Source organism: Kwoniella shandongensis, chromosome 1 (assembly GCF_008629635.2).
Source record: "Kwoniella shandongensis chromosome 1, complete sequence".
Lineage (NCBI taxonomy): Eukaryota > Fungi > Basidiomycota > Tremellomycetes > Tremellales > Cryptococcaceae > Kwoniella > Kwoniella shandongensis.
In genome coordinates, this window is record NC_089287.1 from 190,130 (window position 1) to 215,240 (window position 25,111).

Genomic DNA, 25,111 nt, shown 5'->3' on the forward strand with positions numbered 1-25,111 from the left:
ATACAAACTGTCAACTTTTGGAGTGGAGGTGTATGTGTTGTTACGTAAAAAAACTGGGAGTCACGTTGTCGCCTCACGCACCAAATGCGGTATCCCTCCCTCTGTTGCTTCCACGTCCCTGTCCCTGGCTCAACTCAACTCACTCCCCCCTTTACAACGCCTCGTCTCTCTCTATCTTCCATCTCATTCCACCTCGTCTTACCTCACAACTCTCTTCTTTTCTCTCTCTCTCCTTACCGGCTCGGCCCCTTTCGTCAATTGGAGACTCTGTCAAAATGGGTTGTGAGTGTCTGCTTGGCATACTTGCGAGAGTCGAGTTAGGATATCGAGTCGCGCCGATGCTGAACCCGTTCTTTCTGTTACCCCACTAGTCCGTTTCCTCGAGCTCGTGCGACCTTTCATGAGTATCCTCCCAGAGGTCACTGCTCCTGAGAAGAAGGTAAGTCTATCCACTCTCATCGTAATCTGCCCTTTACGACCTGCATTCACGCGTAGAGCGAGATTAGTATGCTGACAATCGCCCTGCTCCACAGGTCATCTTCAACCACAAAATCCTTTGGACAGCAACCACTCTCCTCATTTTCCTCGTCTGTTCTCAGGTACCCCTCTACGGTATCATGTCCTCAGACTCGTCCGATCCTCTTTACTGGCTCCGAGCGATCCTCGCCTCCAACAGAGGCACACTTATGGAGCTTGGTATCACTCCTGTCGTCACGTCAGGAATGATTATGCAGCTCCTCGCGGGCGCTCAGTTGATCGATGTCGACTTCTCCCTCAAGGATGACCGAGCCCTTTTCGGTGCCGCCCAAAAGTGTGAGTGTGTCCCCTGCAACAGACAATGCGCCTCGCTACTTGTGCTGACTCCTCCCCCTATTAGTGTTCGCCATGATCATCGCCCTCGGACAAGCTACTGTTTACGTTCTTACTGGTCTTTACGGTCCACCCTCTTCCCTCGGAGCCGGTGTCTGTCTTCTTCTCATCCTTCAACTCGTTTCCTCCTCGCTCATCGTCATCCTCCTTGACGAGCTTCTTACCAAGGGTTACGGTCTCGGATCTGGTATCTCCCTTTTCATCGCTACCAACATCTGCGAGTCGATCATCTGGAAGGCCTTTTCCCCCAACACCGTCAACACCGGTCGAGGTCCCGAGTTCGAGGGTGCCATTATCGCCCTCTTCCACTTGCTCTTCACCTGGAACGACAAGACCCGTGCTCTCAAGGAGGCGTTCTACCGTGAGCGATTGCCTAACATCATGAACCTCCTTGCGACCGTTGCCGTCTTCGCGTTGGTCATCTACCTCCAAGGTTTCAGGATCGAGATCCCCATCAAGCACACCAAGATGAGAGGTCAACGTGGTTCTTACCCCGTCAAGCTTTTCTACACCTCCAACATGCCTATCATGCTCGAGAGTGCCTTGACCAGCAACGTCTTCCTCGTCTCTCAAATGCTCGCCACACGATTCCCTGACAACTTCCTCGTCCGTCTCTTGGGTGTCTGGGAGGTGAGTCGCGTATTTTTATTTCTTTCGCTCTGGTACTAATGCGATGCGTTTGGTAGCCTTTGGAGGATGTCCCCTCTCAGCTCGGTGCGGTCTCTGGTATCGCATACTACATGTCCGCTCCTCACTCTTTGAGCAAGGCCATCCAAGACCCCTTCCACACTGTCGTCTACATCACCTTCATCGTCACCGCTTGCGCCATCTTCTCCAAGACCTGGATTGAGGTGTCTGGTTCCGGTCCCCGAGACGTCGCCAAGCAGCTCAAGGACCAGAACATGACTCTTGCCGGACACCGAGATGCATCCATCTACAAGGAACTCAAGAGGGTCATCCCTACCGCTGCTGCTTTCGGTGGAGCTACTCTTGGTCTCCTCTCCGTCGTCGCCGACATGATGGGCGCTCTTGGTAGCGGTACTGGTATCTTGATGGCTACCACCATTATCTACGGATGTGAGTGAGACCGCAGCTGTTTCGATAAGTGATAACGAATGCTGACTTGTCTCTTGCGTGGTACAGACTTTGAGCTCGGTGTCAAGGAGAACTCTGGCATGGAGGCCGCTGGTTTGGGAGACTTGCTCTTCTAAGCGCAAAATTACAGTCCATCGACTTGATCGACCATTGTCTAAGTGATAATCGAGTCGGCAAGTCTACCTCTGGTGGATGGATGGATGGCGGAGGGATGTCTTTGTAGGAAAGGAGTTGGGACGGAGGAGTGGCCATTGCTTGCGGTGAGGAGGAGGATGGAGGGTTAATGAGAATGGGGAGCTGGAGCGGAGGTAAAAGCAAGATCTAGCATACATTGTTCTGATCATAAAACCAAAATGAACATATTGCATCGAGCGGGTGTCGAGTGTGTTTGAGAATGGTCTAGAGGGCGTCGTCACATTGATGCAGCGTCAAAAAGCAATGATGAGCTCGATGCGCTAAAAAGTCATGATGGATGCTGACGCCGTTGCTAATGCATAATGCTGAATGGGGCCTACTAACGTGTCTGTTGTGATGTCTAGCAATGCGTGATCAAACCCATCTAATCTCTCCTTTCTTACTCCCCTCGCCAACTTCATTCCCTCCTACCCAGAACCTCTCCAAAGCCTTTGGCAGATCCAGACCCGTATACACCACATCCTTCGATCCCTCTTTCATCTCATATTGCAGTCCATTCTCCAGTAGAGCGACTAACAATCTGGGGATGGCAGCTGCTGTGCCGTTCAGGGTGTGAGCGAATGGCATAGGTCCATTGGACTCGTTCGTCGCCCCGGCTGTAGGTGTCGGTCGATAGGTGATGTTAAGTCGACGGGATTGATAATCTGTACAATTTGATGTGGAAGTGATCTGTACAGGGAGGATGAGCAAACTGCGTGACCATTACCCGCCTGGACGAATCGGTCACAAGAAACAGTGGGATGTGAGCAGGGAACTGCCCCACTTACCTCGCCCCATTTCCCTCGCCCAGGCATAAACGCTTCCATATCGTATTTCCTCTGTGCGCTAGCTCCCAACTCCTCCGTCGGCATGTCCAGGACTCTGAACATAATGTCTAGTCAGCTCATTCCCACTATTCGCTCATTGTTGAGGTGTGACGCATAGTCCACTCACCGCACGGACAGCCCCAGGCCTTGCGCAATCTCCTTCTGCACCGCTCTTATACTCTCCATCATACTCTCCGACTCGTCCTCTGCGCTGACTACGAACAGTTCAACCTTTGTGAATTGGTGTACTCTATACAACCCTCTCGTATCTGCTCCTCTTGCTCCCGCTTCTGCTCTGAACGCTCTCCCTGTCCCTACCACCTTTCTCGGCAGACTCTCCTGTGTCAACAGTCGATCTGCGAACATCCCCGCTAAGGGTATTTCCGACGTTCCCGCGAGACACAATTGTGGAGAGGTATTGTCGCTGTTGGTCGATTGGATATGGTACGTCTGAGAAGAAGGGTTGGTAGCAGAATCACGAGGTTGGAATCCGCATCTCCAAGCTATATCAGTCTTGATCACATCAGGCGGAACAACCGGTGTGAATCCATTTCGAATAGCGATGGAGAGCGCGTAATTGATCAAAGCTTGTTCGAGCAGTGCCAACGTCCCTTTGAGATAAGGCCACGAACTACCTGAAGCTATTGCGGACGCTTCGGTATCCAACAAGTCGAATTGGTCGGCAAATCGTACGTGATCACGATTCGGATCGACCTCTTTCAATTCTGGTCCAAACGTCTCCAAGGTGACTGCATTCTCCTCTGCACCGATAGGTGAAGAAGGATGTGAGAAATTGGGTAATGTCAACCCCAGATCGAGAAGTTCGTTTTCGGTTTCTGTCAATGTCGATTCATAATCCTTCACACGAGCTTTGAGCTTCTTAGCTTGTCTCTTTGTCTCTTCCACATCACCGAGTCCGGTGCGTATAAGCGATCCAATCTCCTTCTGTTTACCCCTGATCGTCGATAATTTCTGTAAGAGCAATAGTTGTGTTTCGCGTAGTCGGGAGAGATGAGCGAGATGGTCCGGTGGAAGTGGGACATTCCGACGAAGAGCGTTCAGTGTTGTATGAGCAGGATCGGAGAGCAGTCGATTGTAGTCTAATCGAGGTTTGGGCAGTGTCGATTGAGGAGCTGTAGATGAAGTCGTGTTGTTCGATTTGGAAGATGAACTCGAAGAGGGAAGAGGTGGAGGGGAAGGTGGTTGAGGTGGTGCAGGAGGTCGAAGGTTGAGTAGCGATTTCAGTGGGACTTGCGATGCATATCCCCGCACAGCTGAAGAGCGTCATTGTCAGTTTAGACTCACTGTATGAAGTGGCTCTGCCGCTTCGATGAGGTTAACCAAGTCAGACCATCACGACCACTCACCGCCCAATCTCACTGCTGTGACAACTCGCATATTGGATATTGATTTCAACCGGAACGTGTCGTATTGTACCGATCGCGGGAGTGGTCGAAATGATCTCGCTATCACTGTCTCGAGAGGGTATCGCAAGCTATCTGATCACAGCTATATTTCGCGGTGCAACGCAACGATGTGTTGTATGTAGCAACCAAAGCGTGAGGTGAGAACGTAATAATGTATGTCAGTTGTACAGGATCTGAAATTATTGTTGTTACGGCCGTTGTTGTGTTGGAGTCGCGGATCGCGGAGAGATACGCAGGAATGAGATCTGGAACCTGAATATCGAATCGACTTTTCCCACTCCAACCCAATCTCATTTAACCTCTCGGCCACACAGATCCATCTCTTCATCACGCCATACACATAGCACTGGGGAACAACAAAGCAGGTCTGTTGTGCAGGAACATTGACACTGACATCGAGCTGCATAGTGACATAGTGGGAGCGTTACCCATGTGTATCATAGCCCTTGGGACAACTAGAAAACACCCAAAGAGGTGACTCCCTTTACCTTGCTCCTCCTTCCCTCGGCCAACTCCTAATTCCTCCCTCACAGTGCTTGTACCTATTCCCACATTTCGTTGCACCTCGGGCACAGCGTCGATCACTTCATTCCGACCACTCTTTACGGCACTCACCCCACCCAAACTACAATTATACAACTATTATTCAAGCATACATAGCCTCTGATCATCAACCATTACATACATCACACACACACATTGCTTGATAATCATTCCCATAAGCCACGGTACGGTACGGTACGGTACGGGTTAGTAACGCATCAACGAGAATGTGGTCAAATCATACAGAGTACGAACAGCATCATCATCACCATCACCATCACCAGAAACATCCCGAACTTCAACATCCACACCATCCCGGGCATCATTACTCAGCTACGACATCAACGCCGACGGCCACGGAAAGCGGTCCTTCCTCAAGTTCATATCCAGCTTCCTCAGCAAACAGTGTATCACACGACACTTCAAATACAGTCTACCAATATCCTTATGCAGATCCCGCACCGACTTATCCCGACCACCACCACCAGCACAATCACCACAACCACACCCAACATCCGCATGTAAACGAACATCAACCCAATCGTCCTTTTCCAACAAACTATCCATCGCACGATCCCGGACCTTCATTAACTCCCGCTCAGCAACAACAACAACAGTTACCTCCACCCATCGACACGAGTACTCTCATACCTCACTGGATGCATCATCCGTACGCTCCCAACGCTGGCCCCAGCTCCAGCTCGAACTCCAACTCCAACTCGAACCACGGTTATGGTCAGCAAGGAGGAGGACGGATGGGTTCCACATCATCCGCGGGATGGCAAACTAATCCCGCATCACACTCTGAGAGCAATATGGGATATCAACAGCCTGGCTCTTACGGCGGTTTACCGTCTTATGCGAACCATTCGTCCGCGTCGTCGGGATACGGCGGAGCAAAGGGTAAATTGAGGGAGAGCAGCGGCTCGTTTGCGGATTATGAGAGAGACTTCAAACGGAGCAGAGTAGAGAGCGAAATGCCAATAGATGTAGAGAGAGAGACCGAACAGGTGGGTATATATTCTTGGGATACGTTGGAGATATGCTGACCTGCATTTACTTCTGCAGATAAAGGTGTATCTGACCCAGCTTATAAGCCTCATCGAACCGTTCGGTACGTTGAACTTCAACCAGAGTATGAAAGAGCCCAATGCTGACTGTGTTGCTACAGCACCGAACTCTACGACGACCGCACCATCCCCACCCCCGCCCTACCTCTTCACCCGTTTCGCTCGTCTCTCCTCCCTTATCCATTCTACCCTCGTCGCCCTCGCTCCTCACGTTCACCCCTTTCTCTCGTCCGAATTCACAACGAGCTTTGTCGATATCATCGCAAAGCCCTCACCGCCTGTCGAACAGTCTATACCAGCTTCACCCGTTGTGCCCATCAAGAAGCTGGAAGATATGACTCCTGCCGAACGAGAGATGGAAGTGATTCGAAAACGACGAGATGCACTTATTGCGAAAGCTGCCTCTGCAGCGACAACACTTCCATCTGGGTTGAAAAATGGAACGCTCTCACACTCCTTTGGAGGCCGAAATGGCTTATCAGAACAATCGTCATTATCATCAATGGGTAATCTTTCCGCTTTGACAGAAGCGGCTGCTGCAGTCGCATCTGCTTCTACGACATATCCACTCCACCAGCAGCAACAACAAAATCAACAGATGTTGTCGCTCGACATGTTATCGCCGAGAAGTCTGACTCTGATGGGGAGATGTCATGGTTGCGGTTCATCAGTCACGAGAGAATGGAGAAGAGGTCCCGACGGACCGGAGAGTCTTTGTGATACCTGTGGTGTGAGTGGTGCTTCACCCTTGCCTTGCCATCCTTCTCTGCTCGTAGCACCCGACTGCCGCAGCGAATTCCGTGAGCAGATAGATAGCTGATATACTCCCACTACGCCAGATGCACTATGCGAGATTGCTGAAGAAGAAAGACATGCCAACGCCCACAGGATCAAATGAGGAGGAAGCGTCAACACCAGTCTTCGGAATGACGAACGGAGGAGGTGTACAGGTGACATGATGTGGCGTAGAGGGGACAGAGTGGTTGTAGACCTGGATCCATGATGATAGTCACGATGGTTGTATGCTACGTTGCGATTGTGTGGAACTACCGGTGTGCGTCTATCGTCTGATATTGTGCAGATACGAAGGAGGATTGTCATCCCCCTTGCGTAGCTTGTCATCCAGTCTACTGTTGTCATTCCATCGACTTGGTCGTGTGACATGACGTGTTTATCTATATCTACAGTATCTTCATAGACTGAGAATGCCAGTATTCTGGAAATCCTGCGAGACTGTTGCAATGTTGACTGGACAGAAGGAGCAACGATGCTGTATTTCGTGAGAGCCCTAGTGATACATGCTGTTCAGCCTTACATGGGAACATGTAGCCCTATTGTTGTAATCCCAGCTACTAGGGTGATAGTCATATACTTGTGCAGTTATTGCACACGAGGCATAATGATTTCTCGCAACTCGGAACGATTGGACCCAGGCGAAAATTAAGTTATTCCAGAGATCAGTGTGACATAGATCGTACTCGACGTTGAGTGATTGTTATCATACATTCAAGTCACTCGGCTCTCATATCGCATAAAGCTGGATTGGTACGAGCTGCGTATCACCCACATAGAGTAATCGTCTCTTAGCAATCGCGTTGGAGACATGCCATCTGAGATACGATGGCCTTGACACTCATTGTCCTCCCTGCTTGGCTCGCGGACCTTATCGGCATCACCCTTGTCCGATGTCTGATGCAACTTGCTCGCTTGGCGTGCTACTGTACTCACATTTAAAACTTGTATGCCTGTATTCCGGCAGAGTATGGAAAAATGTGCAGGGACAACACAGCATAGTGGAGTTGATGGATTGTACTTGAAACTCGAATACAATGTCCTCCATTCCAATCGAAAGGGCTCCACCAAAGATGGGGAGCGAAAAGCAGTCCTACCATATTAGCGTACTAAGGACCTATGATGATTACGTCTTGGCAAACGACGTTTATTGGCGGTGTTGTTTGGACAAAAAAGTATGATACGGTAGCACAAAGAAACGACGCAACGAGTCAGACTGCTACATTGTACACAGAGAATGAGCTGTCTTATGCCACCCGTCCAAGCTACAGCACAGAATTCCACGTCTTGCCCTCCTCGTCTCTATGCCTTTGTTGAGGTTTCCATCTAAAATGACGGACATTGGGTGATCCGGGCATACATGGAAGTCTTTTGATCAGCCACAGGAATGAACGACGCGTAATGAACATCGGACGTGACCAGAAACGGCAGAGTGGAGCACATGGGGCCAAGCTTGCTCCTTGGATACGCGGTCTTCGCTTTTTTACGATCCTGGCCAAGTGACCAACGACCACCAGACACGCCCAACGACCTTACAGAACGGCTAACGCGAAGCCACGGGGCAAATTGATCGTCACGGTCGAGTCAAACATCGGATACAGTTTACAGGAGCAAAATCAACCGCAGCTAGTTACAGTTCTGCTACAAGTGCAAGAATCTCCTAGTTTATCCATCTCCACGAGCGACCAACAAGACGTCTGACATGAGCATTTGCATACGATTTACTTTGTTTGTAGCCATATTATCACCACAGACAGACGATAGCTCTGACGGAAGCAAATAGCTTGCACGGTTCGCCACCTTCAGGTTCCGGTTTTGACTTTTTGAAAAAGTTGATCGTCCTCCACTTCGCTGTGCTATCGTTGTTGATACTGTCACCGTCCTAATACTAAACTCGTCTATACAGGTGTTAACCAGTATTGCATTTGACATCCAGCTACGATGGACGCACTGCTCGCTTCTGCTGGACCGATATCGAGTTCCAAATCGAAACAATGGAGTCGTAAACCGCCTGTATCATCACATCAGACCGTCCCTCGGGGGCAAGGTAAAGCACCTATCGACCCTTCAACACATTCTATCCTCACAACCACTCGTATACCCTCCGCTTTCCATCAATCGACTCTACCTTCCGGATCCGGTGCGACACCTATCCGACCGGACCCCTCGATCGCCAGGATCAACGATAAGAAGTTGAAAGCCAAATTATCGAGACAGGATGTGGGGAACAAGAGGGCAAAACAGGAAAGAGAAGATGTGAATGAATGGCTGAACAAAGCCGTTTCCGGTGGGAATGGGGGCATCGAAGTGGATACAGAAGAGGGCGAAAGGACTTGGAGAGTGAGACAGAATGATATTGTGCAAGAAGTAGGAGTGAGCGTGAGAGGGAAGAAATTTGATCTGAAAATGGAAGACATGGGAACGTACAAAGTCGATTATACAAGAAATGGAAGGTGCGTAGCAGTATAACCCAGTCTCCGACAAGGCTTGTCATTGCTACCTTGATAAGAGTCGATGCTGACTTGCGAATCTTACGACTCTGCAGACATATAGCGATCGCCTCATCAAAAGGTCACATAGCGACGTTCGATTGGCAAGCTGGCAAACTACATTCCGAAATCCAACTGAGAGAATCAGTGAGGGATATCAAGTTCTTGCATTCAGAGGCGTTCTATGCCGTAGCGCAGAAGAAATATGTCTTCATCTATGATCAGGATGGTGTTGAGTTGCAGTGAGTGCGACCGCCCCTTTGGCTACTGGCTGTATTGAGCACAGTCTGGTCCAAGCGAAGAGTTGCTCGCTGACAGTTCGATTCCCATATAGTAAGCTGAAACTGCATATTGACCCAACGCATATGGAATTCCTGCCATACCACTACCTCTTGACCACAGTGGTGAGTTGTGTTAAGAAGGTCCAGCAATCGTGAGAGGGGCGCTAACGTACCGACTTCGCAGGGCCACGCGGGATACCTGAAATACCACGACACATCCACCGGTGTCATGTTGACTCAAATCCCTACCCATCTCGGTTCTCCCCATTCCATGGCTCAAAACCCTCACTCTGCCATCATCCACCTCGGTCACGCGAACGGTACAATGACGCTTTGGTCACCTAACATGACGGCACCTCACGTCAAACTGCTCGCTCATCGAGGCCCAGTCAATGGGATCGCTGTGGATCCCAGCGAGGGAAGTGCGGGCCGATACGTCGCCACAAGCGGGATGGACGGCACCGTCAAGATCTGGGATGGTCGTATGTGGGGCAAAGAAGTGAGAGGTTGGAAGGTCCGAAACCAGATCACGACACTTGGATATTCCGGTACGGGGATGTTGAGTGTTGGTGGTAAATCGGGTGTCACGATCTATCGAGATTTACAACAAAATACCCATCATACACCTACACCCTATTTGACACTACCGATGCCTAGTTTGACGGCCTCCTCTACCCGATTCTGTCCTTTCGACGATGTCCTCTGCGTGGGACATGAGAGAGGGATTTCATCGCTTTTGGTTCCAGGTGCGGGAGAAGCCAATTTCGATTCGGCAGAAGCGGATGTATTCGAGACATATTCTCGACGAAGAGAGAGAGAAGTTCGAGGTGTGTTGGAGAAGATCAGACCGGAACTTATCACGCTCGATACCGATTTCCTGGGTCACGTCAACGAAGGTCGTGGAGGAGAGACATTCGTCGAGAGAGAAGCGAGGAGTTTCAGACAGTTGGGTCGATTGGAAAGATTACGAGCTACGGGTAAAGCGGATGAACCGGATCAAGAAGGGCTGGAAGATGATGCAGAGGGTGCAGAGGGAGATGCGGATGCGAATGCGGGTGAGGGTGTGAGTAGGAAGGAGAAGGAGAAGAGGAAGATGAAAGGTAGGAACGGGAGTACAAAGAGGTATCTGAGGAAGAAGGCCAAGAAGAACATCGTCGACAACACCTTGGTGAGTGGCCTCTAGTCCTCTTTTATAGTCATCTCGCATGATTGAACAGCTACTGACGCCTTTGACATCGTTCGCAGCTCGCAATGCAAGCCAAGGTGGCAGCGCAGAAAAAGGCAGAGGATACTAGGAAGAAGATCCAGAGTGGAGAGATCGTGAAGGAGACGGGAGCTTTGGCTAGATTCGGTTAAGGATGATCTGTAGATTTGCATAATGTACGCTTGCATGGATGTATGATGGTACCCTGCGGATCGTGAAGCGTCTGAAGCCGTCGCTCAAGGCTCAGGATCATACTCGGTACTTCTCGGAAAACGATGTGGTGGGATAAAGACGCAACGCGCCGGGCAATAATCATGATCGTTGGGAGCCCATGAAGAGTTTTGAGGCAGAAATTGTCCCACATCTCCTGATAAGTCGTGAGAAGGGAAGACAGGGAGGATGTAAGGTGAGAGTGGTATGAATATGCAACTGTGAATCGTGCAACTGCTGCTTGCAACCACACGACCATGTATTTTATATAGAACACTGCATCGTCGCAGACATCAAATAAAGGTAGCGAAAACGAATAAAAGGGGTTATGAATGAGAACGTATGTGACACTACGACGGAAACCAAGTCAAATCTACAAGATGATGACATGAGACCGTTTAAACCTCCTGAGAAGCCTTGGCCTTTCCCTTGGTCTGTGAGGGAGTGTAAGTCAGCGAGAATTGCAAAAGGAGGATATTGGTTACTCACCTTGGCGGGGAGAAGCTCGGCCATGATGTGAGGAAGGACACCACCTTGAGAGATGACGACGGAACCCAAAAGCTTGTTAAGCTCCTCGTCGTTTCGGACGGCGAGTTGCAAGTGTCGGGGAACGATACGAGACTTCTTGTTGTCTCGGGCGGCGTTACCGGCAAGCTCGAGGATCTCAGCGGCGAGGTCTAAGAGGGGGGGGAGATGAATCAGTATAAAGGTGTGATGGTAGAGGAAGGAAAGGTTCACTCACACTCAAGGACGGCAGCGAGGTAGACGGGGGCACCGGAACCGACTCGTTGGGCGTAGTTACCCTTCTTGAGGAGACGGTGGATACGACCGACGGGGACTAAGAGACTAGTCAGCACAAGTGTAGTGAAGATAAAGGTCAAGGTTATTACTCACATTGAAGACCGGCCTTGGAAGATCGGGAAGATGACTTGGCGTCAGAAGAGGACTTGCCCTTACCACCGGAAGACATTGTGTATAAGTTTGATTGGGTTGGGGGGGTTGGTGTTAAGAAACGGTGAAGTGGGTTGGTTGGCTGTTGGTTGTGTTTGTGGATGGGAAGAAGAGAAGCAGGAAAGGAAAAGGTAATGGGGGTATTTAAATGCTCGAAGAGAGTATGTGAGAGAGAGAGGAGTGCAAGGGATACTGGGTGGCTCAACCGGTGAGTGTGTGTATTGGTGTGGTGGTGGAAGGTTACACCGTGCAAGAACGCGCACCTTGCTACGCCATCACCTAATTCTTGCAGGGTGGCACATTACGAGGGGGGGGAAACCCTTGTTGTCATGATTTCATCAAGAAACAAATCGTGACGTTGTCATTTACAGTGATTTATCTCGTGATGTCAGTGATTCGGCGTTTTAAATTGGCAATTTACCGTTAAATGGTGATGTAACGACCATCAAGTTGTTACGCGTCTTCACGATTTGAATCCCCTTTCCCCCCCCCGCTGACATGGAACCCTGAGCAGCAATACGCACATCAGGTTACTGGCTTGCTTCCAACATCATCACCGCACACCAACCAACGTACACACACTCACTCACTGTATACCCTTTCACCGCACTATCCATTGGGAAAGGGAAACATTGTCGCAACCATCCATTTATAAAGCATACTTTCATTTCACGTCTCAACTCTTTCTTTTCCCTCATCCACAAACACATCAATCAATTCCAAAGTCTCATTCCACTTAAACTCTTTCACTCAACCAACCCAAACCAAACTCATTCACAATGGCCCCCAAGTCCGTCGCTTCCAAGGCTCCTGCTTCTCAAGCCTCCAAGGCTCCCGCCGCCGCCTCCAAGGCCCCTGCTAAGGTGAGTCTTACTATTTCCTTCATCATTTGATGATCATCGTCTGACTCTTACTTCGTCTAATAGGCCGCCAAGACCTCTGCTGCCCCTAAAGACGGTTCCAAGAAGAGGTCCAAGAAGAGGGTCGAGTCTTACTCTTCTTACATCTACAAGGTCCTCAAGCAGGTCCACCCCGACACTGGTATCTCGTGAGTTGTCTTCTTCCACTTCGTTCTATACTCTTGCTTACCTTGTCATCCTATCACAGCAACAAGGCCATGGCCATCTTGAACTCTTTCGTCTCTGATATCTTTGAGCGAATCGCTTCCGAGGCCTCCAAGCTCGCTTCTTACAACCACCGATCTACCATCTCTTCCCGAGAGATCCAGACCTCGGTCCGACTTATCCTTCCGTGAGTAAACCTTCTTCCATCTATTCCTTTCTACTCTTGCTGACCTTTCCTTCGCCTTTTTAGTGGAGAGCTTTCCAAGCACGCCATCTCTGAGGGTACCAAGGCCGTCACCAAGTACTCTTCCTCCAAGTAAATGTTGGTCGGTCGGGTTTCTGGGTCGTAGTTAGGCTTCTTTTTTTCTTTTGTACACGGTGTGATATAGTAATATAGTAGCACTGGGTACAAACACCCCTTTTACATACTTCGTCTTCGCTAGTTCCTTGACATGAATGTCCTGTTTCCATATCACCAATGTTGCAAGCTGCATTCTCGTTACTTCTGTCCGTTATTCCAGTGCTCGTCATGATCGGCATGCTTGACTGATTCTGCGTATATGCTACCGTCGTGTCCATAGGAAGGACGCGTCAGGGCGTTGTAGCGCGTCTCCAGCCATCCCAAGACCGTTCAACCACCTGCACGACTTAAGAACTGCTCGTGACTCGCTCTTGCTTGCATCACTTTGTCCGTGGAACATGCTCAGACGGGAGAATGCATACGTTGCTATTGACAGTAAGAGCATGGAGTGTTAAAAAGAGGTCATAATAACTTGACAGTTGCAACTTGGGGAAAGTGGCGGAAGGTCAGGATTTTCTTGACTAAGTCAGCGGTATGATGATCTGTTGACAAGAACGGGAGGGGGAAGTGAAGGCATGACAAATGTTCGTGGGCATGTGTCAGGTGCTGCTTGCATGTGTAACTGATTATTTCAGATGTTAGGCCAGATATGTTAGTATGTAAGTTGGATAACGGTGTCCTTCCACCTTGGGCATTGTAAATGTTACGAGGTTGATTGTGACCACCTCGTGAACGTGAAGCTTGTCCAGACTCGTGCAAATTATGACTGGGCTGACGTCGATACCTACGATAAACTTAATGCGTCGAGAGCACCTAGCGGACCGATGAGGACTAGGAGCAAAAACTGCACCGCTTGAGTTTATTTGACTCGATTCTGGTTAGCTTACGGGTGATAGTCCGGTCGCAAGTAAGGAAGGTGCCCTGCTTCGATGTTCTCCACATCTCATGCCCATCACCTTATCATATCGGTAGCGGCGTGTCATAATGTGTAATCTTCCATCTCGTACGAGTTGACATGGACACCTATGTACGGATTCTTACCCCGCTCTGTACGGTTAGCGTCTAGTGTTGTCGATGGTATATTCTGGCATACTTTTTCTGACCTATAGTCGCATAAGGACCTAATACTACTGAGACCATTCACACAGATACTCATGTCCTCATTGTTCACACATGACTTCACTGACGATGAGCAATCCGTTATCGCTGATACGGTCAGACACATCTGTCACATGTCGAGAAGAGTGTCCGTGCGCCCTTGTCAAAGTAAATCACCATACGTCACCCTTCCTTTGACTGTCCCCAACATTGTCGTCCGTGCGCCATTGTACCAATCACAGTTGACTGGACCATCCTCATGTATAAAAGACGACATCTAGTCTCTGAACGTTTCTCTTCTGCTTCTACATCTTCACCTTCACCTTCACGTCTCCGTCTTCTCCCATCAGTCCTTGATATTGCTTGAGTCATAGTACCAACACATTTCTTCTCTCTTCGATACCCACTATCCTCCTCTCGGTCTTGACATTTCATCATGGCTATAAGCTCCCCTAACCGAAGTGCAGAGAAGACAGCCCCACAGAGCCGTTCTTCCAAAGCAGGTCTCGTCTGTAAGTACAGCTCGTGTCACTCATCCAAGGCTCTCCACACCTTTCACCGATCTATGATTTAATGCTGCTGCGTTGTCATCATTGCTTCTGTTCATAATGCTGATCATGTCATTGCTCCTAATTCGACATAGTCCCAGTCGGTCGTGTCCATCGTAAACTCAAACAAGGTAGATACGCCGACAGGATCGGGGCTCTCGCTCCAGTTTTCCTGGGTAGGTACACTTACCATACCAACTCTCCGTAATCGTACACGATTCGCTACTCCATTATATCTCCTCGCACTTCTTTACGATTGCTTGGTGGATATTACTCGCTGATATACTTACAACAGCTTCAGTGATGGAGTACGTGATGGCTGAGATCCTCGAGCTGTCCGGCAACGCTGCTAGTGACAGTGAGTGAAGCTGGATCTCAAGCTCCGCCTTATACGCCATCCTCCCTCGATCATTCCAATCGACTTGAATATGACTATTCTCGCCGTCTCTGGGACCTCGTTTCCACTTGCTAGTCAAGAAAAGTCAACGCTGACCTCTTTCTGTACAGATAAGAGAACTCGAATCATTCCCCGCCACATAACATTGGCGGTCCAGAACGACGAAGAGTTGATCCGTCTCTTCAAGAACGCCACTATCGCGCAAGGTGGTGTGCTTCCTCACATCCATCCGGAACTCCTGCCCAAGCCGAAGACTGGTAAGAAAGGCAAGAAGGTCAAGACTACCCAGTCGACCGGGACGACCACGACCACTAAAAAGGGCAAGGGAGTTGGACAGAGTCTCGAGAGTAGGTCATGTTATCTTTGAATCAAGGCAGAGTTGCTGAATCCGGTCATTCAAGATTGATGTACAAACGATTATATGCCACCAGCAAGGCAACGAGATACGACCATTAACGACTTGACGAATATACCACGACTCTCACGATCAACGAGCACATGAACCCATTGTATAAAAAGCAAGACAACATCATTCATCCTCCTTCTCCATCACATTCAGAACGGCATATGTTTCTTTCATAGTTGTTCCACCATTTAGTCACATCGACAAAGTGTAAATAGGCAAGGTCGGAAGGACGACATGCATTGAGTTTTTTTCATGTCACTGAGAGATGCCTACTGTCACGTCTGCCACACCAGGCGCCTGCCCGTACGATCGATCTGCATACCACCGCCGAAGACGATTGCGGACAGAGGACATGCATCCCAAATCGTTAACGACGTGTTAAGGCCAGACATGAGTCACGCAGTGCTCCGACGTAGCTCCACTCTCCAGCACCATCAACATAACAGCACCATCGCATGCATCCAACGCCGCCACAGTCATACTTGCATGCACTGTACTGACGACATGTATGGCTGGCGGCCATGTGCCACTGAGATCTGCGGTCAAGCCACGCGTCTCTACGCGACTGCCTTGTGGACGCGCGACCAGTTCGGGTCTCTATGCGAGTTATCCCTATTCCCGAATCCAATCTCCGCTTCTGAGACCTGTAACAACCCCCACCTGCGTCGGTGTGTGCGTCACCACCTGTTCCATCTGTCCCTTTCCTAGGATGGGATGCAAACAAAGCCACCTCCCCCTGACGACGCACGCAAACGAGCAAAGATGAAAAGAAATCAAAAAACGCCGCGGCGATAAAATCGGTTGATGAGGGTTGATTTAAATCACGTGCAAAATGATAATTCACCGGATCACAATCAATGACTTTTGTGATCTGTGATCTTTGATTGTGATTGTAAACAAAGTTACCCTGTGACGGTGTTACGCTGTTGTTGGAACGAAAGGGTGATGTTATGGTACAACGCACACCCTGTGCTATGCGTATGCAATGCTCGTTGATGGAATCGTGATTGTATTACACTTATAAATCGTACATCTCATTAGTTCTTCCCCCTCTCTTCTCTCTCCTTCTTCATCCAACAAGCACTACATCACACACTCTCCCAAACCCAAACCAACCCAAACCCAACACAACACAATGGCCCGAACAAAGCAAACCGCACGAAAGTCTACCGGTGGTAAGGCTCCCCGAAAGCAGCGTGAGTAACTTCTTTACCATCATCGTCGTCATCACACTTGCTGATTTTCCCATCTTATTTGTAGTCGCTACCAAGGCTGCCAGGAAGCAGACTTCCACCTCTGCCGCTGGTGGTGTCAAGAAGCCCCACAGGTACAGGCCCGGTACCGTTGCTCTCCGAGAGATCCGACGATACCAGAAGTGAGTGCTATTTTAACCAATCACAAACTTGAGAGCAATATACTGACGAATGTGTCCCTTTTCAGGTCTACCGAGCTCCTCATCAGGAAGCTCCCCTTCCAGCGACTCGTTCGTGAAATCGCTCAGGACTTCAAGACCGACCTCCGATTCCAATCTTCCGCCGTCTTGGCTCTCCAAGAGGCTTCCGAGGCTTACCTCGTCTCCCTCTTCGAGGACACCAACTTGGCCGCCATCCACGCCAAGCGAGTCACCATCCAGCCCAAGGATCTCCAACTCGCTCGACGACTCCGAGGCGAGCGATCTTAAGCTCCTCGTTCGGTAGTAGGATAGGGATGATTACGTATCTATAGGATATAGGGGATGTTTCTTTCGTAACACTTCGATTTGCTTTACCATTTTTATTTACTAGTGCCGGCTCTTTTGAGGAGGGAGTGTGTGTGATGCAGCCTGGCCATGTCTCTTACCCAAAACATCGTTGCACTGTTGCATTGCTGCATAGCCTCACAGTTGAAAGGATTCGCACAGCTGATGGCGACGAGGACGTTCGTGATCGCGAGCAATCATCGTGGTATACTACAATTGCTAGCCCATGCATACGTATGTTTTTAAATAAAGTGGTGATGTTGATTGCCTCGTTTGTACTAATTCACCATTAGAAACGCTCAGATCCAGATTTGCTCCCGTCCAACAACGCTCAACATTAGCCTCTTTCACTTTCGACGCGCTCTTTGTTGTGCCAACTTATCACTTATACTACAACTTGATCATCCATCCATATACCCCATAACCTCTCCCATCTCGCAGCGCCATGTCACGCGCTGTTCCGTCCTCCTCTTCATCCTCGCGGCCTATCGCACCCATCCCGCATCACTCCTCCCAACACCCTTCTCACTCCCACTCTGCCCCTCAACAACCTCGATGGACGCCTTACCATCCCTCCTCTATCGAACTGCATGCTGGTGCGCGAAACCGACTATTCCTCGCTATCCGCTCTACTATTGACGAGGAGATTGATTGGGCTCTCCCGAGACTAGTCGTGGCTAGTTTCGATCAACCGGAAGCGTTCCAGCTTGAGACATGGATGGATAGCGTGAGCGTGTTGAAAGAATGGCCTGAAAGATGGTTGGACGGTCTGGAGAAAGAAGCGACCGTAGCAGAGATCCGAGCGGGACGTTTGGAGGAGGAGTTTGGCGAGGAACGGTCAAACAAACGACAAAGACGAAAGCTTGTTAACCAAGCACTTGGTGCTTTGCCAGAATGGTCCAACGATCCTATAATCGAGACAAGAGCGACCAACTCTCTTCTCGTCCTTCGAAACGCCTCGTTCACAACATCCAACGCCAAGATCATCTGTCGAACAAGCTTCCTCTCCTTCCTTGACAGGTTCTTTTCCCTGCCCATACCTTTCTTGCTCGAAGTGATGCTTCGCACACCCGAGCCCTTCCATCATATCCTCACCATCGTACAGTCCATCTTCCCAAATCTCAGCCAAATCTCTTCACCTCAAGTCACTCGGATATTCGGAGAAGTCTTCCCCAGGCTGTTGGTCGAGACGAGAGATCAAGCGATGATGGGTAATTTGTTACCTCTTGTGATTAGCGGGATGACCATCTCCAATCTACCACCCCCACCGACGGAACTGATAACTCATCTCTTCCGACAACTCGTCATCCGACCGTCATCTGGAAACATACTCGAACTGACTCTCGATCTACTGATATCATTCTCGCTCAACCCCATCCACGCAAGGACGATACTATCTCAACCCGACTTCCCAGCCCATCTTAGATCGCTCGTCGTCCTCCTCGAACATCGAGCTCAACCCAAGACTCGATCGTGGGAGAATGACTTGGGTAACCCGGGGACGATCTATCGGAACCCAGCGGGCGAAGCTGTACGAGCTGAATTCGCCAGTAGACGGAGAGCGATCGAGAGAGATATCGCACAGAGGAATATGGAAGTGTTTGGCGGGAGAGGGGTGTTGAGCGAGGTAGGGGATAAGCCGCCGGCGATGAGTGAGATGGTGAAGAAGAAGCTGTACGCGATGAGAGAGCCAGCAAGGTCGATCCAGTGGTACGTACTTTCACCCATTGAACTCGGCCTGTCTCGCCTATACCAGACGCTGATCTCGCCCTTAGGATGCACGAAACATTCGTCTACTCGTCAACATCCCAACTCCTCCAAGTCACATTCTGGCACGCGTATCGTGATTTCTTCCAGAACCCTTCGACGGTCGAAGCGCTCCTCAGCGCGTCGGAGGTGATCAAGAATGTGACTATCGCTTTCCCCGGAGCATCAGCCAAGATCTGGCAAGACGGGATGGGGACGCAAAAGTTTGTCATTGCAGGAATGGGATTCAGGAAGAGTTCCGGTGGGTGCAATTCAGGACTATAAGACGACATAATACTGACCTGGACATATTGCGCAGACGACGAAGATCGCTTCACTTGCCTTTGGAGAGGATGTCAACTCCCTTCTGGTTGCAAGAACCCTCAACAACTCTTCTCTCATATCCAATCGGCGCACCTGTCTTCTCCTCAACAACCTCTGACATGCAATTGGGCGAGATGTAATCACTCGCCATTCACCATCTCGCATCTGTTGACACATCTACCGCTGGAAGTCCCGCCTCGTGTTCCTGAGCTTGTCATCTCTGACACATCAGTGCCGGAAAGCTCGCTCGCTCAACCCCTCATCACGAAGCGACCACCACCTCCACTTCCCAAGTCCATCCCATTGTACATACTGGGCAAGGTAACGGCGATAGATCATCGACGTAATCCGACAGGTGTACCGTTCCTCGCAGCATTGACGATCCGGAATCTCGCCCGTAATCTGAGAACAGAGATCAACCTCGCCATACCCGACGAAGGGAGGGAGAAAGCGGAAGAGAAGAAGAAACATCTCTTAGAAGAAAGGTTCGGTTTACCGATACCGGACAACGTGTTGAAAGAGGAGGAAGAGGAAGAGGCGAATGCAGCGAGGAACGGGGTGGATGTGGAACAGGGTGGATTGGGAGAGAAGGAGAGGGAAAGAGCGAGAGAGGCGTTTGTGGGTATGGAAAATAGATTGGGCGAAGTAGTGGAGAAGAATATGAGTGGGCTGGGAGCGTACTTGAGCGAAGCGTTTGGGTGGTAGGGGAGTGAGGGTGTTTGCGTAATATTTGTTTTGGGCTATCCTGTTTATATGCATATTCTATATATTGCTCATATCACCTCTTTCATTGCCTGGCCTGATTAAAGCATCAAGATTGAGACGTGCACAACTTCACAAAAGAGCAAATCCATCTAGTCTTAGGTTGCATGGAGTCGACGTGACTAGAGCTTAGCCCGCCCAGGAACGATGGCGACACATTCAATCTCGATGTCCGTACCTCGGGGTAAGGAGGCGACGCCGATACAACTTCGAGCCGGAGCAGGTGAGGGAACACGCTTGAGATAAGCAGCGTTGAGATCGGCGAAGATGGAATAGGATGTGATCTGTGAGACAAAAGGGTCAAGACCTCAGGCAAAGTCGAACAGAAGACGAAAGTTGAGAAGAGAGTGCGACCGTGCGATGCGGTGGCGGGATCTCGATGAGAATGTGTGGATAGTGAACAGTAGATTGTACTTACAAAGATTGTGAATTTGACGGTATGTTCTAATCCGCTTCCATGGGCTTTGAGAACCGCATCGAGGTTATCCATAATTTGGTTCTGAGTATTCCACACGCGATATCAGCTCAGCCCCTACATCCAAGTACTATTTAGGGGGATTGAGTTTCGAGTTCGAGTTATTAAACGGGATTTGGGAATATATCAAGAAGACGAGAGACGAAGTAGACCACACCACTCACGACTCTCCCCTCGATAGGTCCTTCGACCATCGTCCCATCAGGTCGGGCACCAATCTGGCCAGAACAATACACGACTCCATTCGACAAGATTGCGGGGGCTAAGTGCGAGACGGGCAAGCAAATCAATGGATAAGTATATCGCTTCCTGATATCATAAATAGCGTTTTTTACAGTTCGAGAGAGCACTCTTCCATTCTCAAGGTGCAAAGAGATCTTCGAGGAAGATTTTTATGTCATTGTGCTCCGTGGTTTTGTGCCCTGCCCAGAATGACCAAATGTGAGGGGAGGACGAAGCGACGATCCGTACTCACAGAAGACTGGAAGAGGGGGAGCAATGCCCTCTACCTTGTTTGCGATTCTCTCAGATGCCATATTGTGAATTATGAGTGAGTAATAGATTGAGTATGTGAGGGAGGTCAGAACGAAAAGAAAGGAAGACCGTAATGATTGGTGCGGCTTTGAACAGAAGAGACCGAGATTGGGCTGAAGCGAACGAGCGATAAGCGTAAAACGGGATCTTTCCTTTCGCACAACTCCGATGATTTCCCATCAACCTCACTTCTTGATCCGATCATTCAGGCCTTCTTGCTCAGCTCCCGAGTGACCGACCGATGAGGGTCTGGGCGACATCTGTTAGACGCTCAGTTCGTTGGCACGGTTCACTTCTGCGTTTCATGTGGATTGATGCTGTGCTCTTGCGTCGTACACATGTGTTGGTACAAATACCACTGCATGGGTTGATTCAACCACCATACGAGTGATCCCCCGCCTAGTGATATCTCCCAAAGTATACAGGTCGTGCGTTGGACCAAAGGCAAAGGTATGTCTCGCTCGATACAAGGCTTGTGTACTCGACTGACCCCCTCTCGCCCTTAGATACCCATCCCCACCATGCCCAGCATCCTCCGCACGAAATATCTGCAATACAAACGTGACAACAACCAACTTTCCAGCTGGTTATGTCGTACAGCCGTACAATATGGGTACCCGCTCGACTCGTTCAAGCCGTCAGACATATCGCTAGAGGATGAAGATGAGCAAAAGACGGCCCAACAGCTGAGGAATGCTAAGAAGAAGGCAAAGGCGAAAGCGAAAGCCAAAGGACAAGGGCACGACGAGACGACGACGACATCCGTTTCTGGTGATTATCTCCTCACCATCCCACAATACACCCAAATCACTAGCTATCTGATTGAGAAGAAGGTTGCGATCCCGGTCGAGTTCATGAAGCTCTTGCGACGATGTATCACTCTGCGAGAGAAGTGTCTCCGCCCGTTCTTCGCTAGGTCAAAATCGGACGAGTCGATAGCGGGACATCAGTATTTCATCGACATCCTACGCGAAGCGGAAGGGATGCTGCTTGCGTATCGAGGAGCGAAGGTAGGAGGTGACTCGGCGACCGAGACGAGCAAGGCTGTCGAGGGAGTCGCCAACGGGGCGAACCGCTATGCTCATCTGGCTACTCAGCAGGAGGACGTGAACGACGAAGAGGAAGAAGATCTGCCGGACATCTTCCTCCCCGAACCACCAAGACCTGTCGACACCAGCATCTCCACTACCCGCATGAGATTCGCAACGGTCTCGTCCATCGAAGAGGGTATGACAACATTATTAGTGTTCTTTGAAGACGTCCATTCGGTCCGACAATACATCATCGACCTGTGGACGGACTTCAAGAATGGTAAAACCGACCTCATGACCGCCGCCGTGGTCACCAATACTGCCATGGAACTCCTCCGTCGATCACATGACGATCTTGTTTCCCGAGTCATTGAACCGACATTCAAAGGCGATCTCGGACTTGTCAGCATGTGTCTGGTCAACCTAATGGCTCGCTGTTCACCAGTCATGCTTCAACCCCCTCTTTTTACCACCCTCGGTCCCAACGACGACTTGCTGAAAAGGACATACGATTATCTCCTCTTGCCTAACTTTCAAATCCTTGGTGGTCTCGCGGACCTCATCAATGACGAGATGATCCCTATCTACAAGCCCGGGCATTATGGCGAATTTGACACCACACTCGATTCCGCCAAGTTGCCGTTTGACCGGCGCTGGAAGCAGTGCCAGATCCTTCTCTGCGAATCCCTCACAGAGTACCAACTCCTCCTGATGGCAGGAGACCTCACGAAGGACGGCCTCCCATCTTCCGCAAGAGCCACCGATAACATCTACTTTTTGGACGAGATGGCATACGAGATGGATCGATTCGCAAAGACAAAGCAATGCAGTCTCTTGCTTTTGGTCTATTCGCAAGTTTTCCTTGACGTGGTGATGACTTCGGGAATCGCTGCGAAACGGGGATTGGCTACGCTGCAGAAGTCGGCTGGAGTGATGGTCGACTCGCTCAAACGGAGATCGACGGTTGAAGGGCCGACTCAGCCGGGAAGTTGGCCAGCCCGCAGCGAGGCGATAGCGCGGGAGGTCATGAAGGAGGCTGAAGTCTGGCACTCGACCGACCCGATCGCCATCATGCGCAAGATAGTCAATCGAAATGGTCGTCGCATGGGCATCACCGCGGACTACAAGAGTACCTTGATGGAGCGGAATCCCATGTTGTGCGGATTACTCCTCTTTCGTCTGCAACTACAGTATCAACGAATCGGTTTCGCGCTCGCCGAAGCGTGGGGAACGATCTTGTACACTGCGCATCTCGTTGCTGCCTGTGGACACAACGCTGCTCAGTTCAGCCAGTTCCGCCTGCCGAAGTGGAAGGACATGGATCTCATCATTGACATGCATGGTGAAGCGGATATTTTTGGCGGCAAAGTCCCGAAAACGATCGACGACTCGTACATATCTTTCCTGCAAATGATGGGATACTCGTCCGAAGTCTTGGCGAGTATGCGCCATGCTTACACCGATACTCAATTACCGGAACACCTTCTACGTCGTCGTCGTCAAACCCCTGTCAACCTCGAATCGAAGAACGGTCCAAAAGGTCTCAAAGACCATACGCAGATCATCCCGATCTTCACCGAAAAATATCTCGGCAACCCAAAAGTCGGAACCAAAGTCGACATCAACGTGATCGAAGCGTTGTTAACAGATCTCGGCTCGTCGAGGCATCCTACCGGTAAATCTGTCGGTCCAGCTAGACGTAAACGGAACCACCGCAGTCCAAAGTTCTCGATTGTCCAGCTTCTATCAATCCTCGAGCAAGGTCTGATGTCCGAGACTACCTCGCTTCGGTTCGACTACATCTCAATGCATCTGCGTTGCATTCGACTCCTTCGTGAGGTGAAAGCTCATAATCACGATTACTTCCTCGGCAAGCTTGGCCCGGGCTATATCGAGGGTGATCATCAGCTTTCCTGGATAGTTGGGTGGATCTTGCACTGGGCGACGATGTCTGGACGGGCAGCAGAGTACATTGGGATCAAGAGGGAGAAGCTGGGTCGTCAGGGGGGAATGGTGGGAAGCAAGGTCCTCGCCGGGGCGACAGAAGCGATTAAAAAGTTCTTGAACGAGACGCAGGAGGGAGAAGTGGAGGTGAGGAAGATAGAAGTAGCATGATGAAGTGGAGGGGATAGTCTGTATGCTTTCAACACCACATGCACCGGTGACTGCTACCACTCAAGGTGGTGCAAGCTGTAGGAGGTAACTCAATTGATACGATAGAACATTGCTTCGTCACGCTCAATTGTTCGGTGCCTGTGGTGGTCGTCCCGCATCTAACTTATTACCGGAACGTTCGTACCTGGATCTATATATAATCTGGACCCACTTCACCCACCTCACCCCTGCCTGAGTTACCGTTAAGCTGGGAAAAAAAAGACGAGACGCGTGTAGACGCGTTTTTAGATGCGTTCCTTTCCCCTGTACTCACTCCCCTTTCCCCTTCCCCGTTTTGTAATGTCGAAGCGTCCACCCCAAATTCGGTGCAATCGTGTAGATAAGGTAGTACGTATGACTGTTCGTCGTTGGTCTCCAGACTCACTCGTGCCGTCGCCCAAACTGTTGCTTGAGAATCTGACAGAGGTAAACTGTGTGATCAAGTCACGCTGTACACGGGTCGGTACCGTCTACTAAAGGCCACCACTACTCGTCCGCTGCATCACACTTGAGCATCTGATTTGCCCAGACCAGACCCGGTGATAATCACCCCGCTTTCTCCGTTGCCGTAACGTCCTGGGGAACACCTTGTTCCTCTTC

At 50.1% G+C, this 25,111-nt stretch overlaps 11 protein-coding genes across 11 annotated transcripts; 8 read left to right on the plus strand and 3 right to left on the minus strand.

Moving 5' to 3' along the window:
• Positions 1-275: 275 nt before the first annotated feature.
• CI109_100086 (protein transporter SEC61 subunit alpha) lies at positions 276-2,081 on the plus strand (the record flags this gene model as incomplete). The annotated part of the gene is made up of 6 exons (XM_032008376.1): positions 276-282; positions 372-439; positions 534-813; positions 878-1,500; positions 1,557-1,947; positions 2,014-2,081. 6 exons carry the CDS (start codon positions 276-278, stop codon positions 2,079-2,081), a joined length of 1,437 nt encoding a protein of 478 aa, XP_031857350.1.
• A 433-nt stretch (positions 2,082-2,514) lies between these two features.
• CI109_100087 (serine-tRNA ligase) lies at positions 2,515-4,364 on the minus strand (the record flags this gene model as incomplete). The annotated part of the gene is made up of 4 exons (XM_032008375.1): positions 2,515-2,829; positions 2,928-3,021; positions 3,094-4,240; positions 4,334-4,364. The coding sequence occupies 4 exons, from the start codon at positions 4,362-4,364 to the stop codon at positions 2,515-2,517; spliced, it is 1,587 nt and encodes a 528-aa protein (XP_031857349.1).
• A 1,231-nt stretch (positions 4,365-5,595) lies between these two features.
• On the plus strand, positions 5,596-6,965 carry CI109_100088 (uncharacterized protein; the record flags this gene model as incomplete). The annotated part of the gene is made up of 4 exons (XM_032008374.2): positions 5,596-5,946; positions 6,005-6,050; positions 6,108-6,736; positions 6,846-6,965. The coding sequence occupies 4 exons, from the start codon at positions 5,596-5,598 to the stop codon at positions 6,963-6,965; spliced, it is 1,146 nt and encodes a 381-aa protein (XP_031857348.2).
• A 1,774-nt stretch (positions 6,966-8,739) lies between these two features.
• Positions 8,740-10,924, plus strand: CI109_100089 (uncharacterized protein; the record flags this gene model as incomplete). The annotated part of the gene is made up of 5 exons (XM_032008373.1): positions 8,740-9,251; positions 9,344-9,529; positions 9,622-9,691; positions 9,753-10,736; positions 10,814-10,924. 5 exons carry the CDS (start codon positions 8,740-8,742, stop codon positions 10,922-10,924), a joined length of 1,863 nt encoding a protein of 620 aa, XP_031857347.1.
• Positions 10,925-11,380: 456 nt separating this feature from the next.
• Positions 11,381-11,952, minus strand: CI109_100090 (histone H2A; the record flags this gene model as incomplete). Its single annotated transcript, XM_032008372.1, has 4 exons — positions 11,381-11,416; positions 11,472-11,659; positions 11,725-11,820; positions 11,877-11,952. 4 exons carry the CDS (start codon positions 11,950-11,952, stop codon positions 11,381-11,383), a joined length of 396 nt encoding a protein of 131 aa, XP_031857346.1.
• Positions 11,953-12,712: 760 nt separating this feature from the next.
• On the plus strand, positions 12,713-13,317 carry CI109_100091 (histone H2B; the record flags this gene model as incomplete). The annotated part of the gene is made up of 4 exons (XM_032008371.1): positions 12,713-12,796; positions 12,860-12,981; positions 13,041-13,184; positions 13,248-13,317. 4 exons carry the CDS (start codon positions 12,713-12,715, stop codon positions 13,315-13,317), a joined length of 420 nt encoding a protein of 139 aa, XP_031857345.1.
• Positions 13,318-14,832: 1,515 nt separating this feature from the next.
• CI109_100092 (uncharacterized protein) lies at positions 14,833-15,708 on the plus strand (the record flags this gene model as incomplete). Its single annotated transcript, XM_032008370.2, has 4 exons — positions 14,833-14,908; positions 15,040-15,120; positions 15,240-15,302; positions 15,452-15,708. The coding sequence occupies 4 exons, from the start codon at positions 14,833-14,835 to the stop codon at positions 15,706-15,708; spliced, it is 477 nt and encodes a 158-aa protein (XP_031857344.2).
• A 1,174-nt stretch (positions 15,709-16,882) lies between these two features.
• Positions 16,883-17,428, plus strand: CI109_100093 (histone H3; the record flags this gene model as incomplete). The annotated part of the gene is made up of 3 exons (XM_032008369.1): positions 16,883-16,943; positions 17,008-17,122; positions 17,188-17,428. 3 exons carry the CDS (start codon positions 16,883-16,885, stop codon positions 17,426-17,428), a joined length of 417 nt encoding a protein of 138 aa, XP_031857343.1.
• A 502-nt stretch (positions 17,429-17,930) lies between these two features.
• Positions 17,931-20,260, plus strand: CI109_100094 (uncharacterized protein; the record flags this gene model as incomplete). Its single annotated transcript, XM_032008368.1, has 3 exons — positions 17,931-19,195; positions 19,261-19,493; positions 19,551-20,260. 3 exons carry the CDS (start codon positions 17,931-17,933, stop codon positions 20,258-20,260), a joined length of 2,208 nt encoding a protein of 735 aa, XP_031857342.1.
• Positions 20,261-20,439: 179 nt separating this feature from the next.
• On the minus strand, positions 20,440-21,328 carry CI109_100095 (uncharacterized protein; the record flags this gene model as incomplete). The annotated part of the gene is made up of 4 exons (XM_032008367.1): positions 20,440-20,601; positions 20,736-20,816; positions 20,957-21,054; positions 21,268-21,328. 4 exons carry the CDS (start codon positions 21,326-21,328, stop codon positions 20,440-20,442), a joined length of 402 nt encoding a protein of 133 aa, XP_031857341.1.
• Positions 21,329-21,847: 519 nt separating this feature from the next.
• On the plus strand, positions 21,848-24,472 carry CI109_100096 (uncharacterized protein; the record flags this gene model as incomplete). The annotated part of the gene is made up of 1 exon (XM_032008366.1): positions 21,848-24,472. The coding sequence occupies one exon, from the start codon at positions 21,848-21,850 to the stop codon at positions 24,470-24,472; it is 2,625 nt and encodes an 874-aa protein (XP_031857340.1).
• Positions 24,473-25,111: the final 639 nt, after the last annotated feature.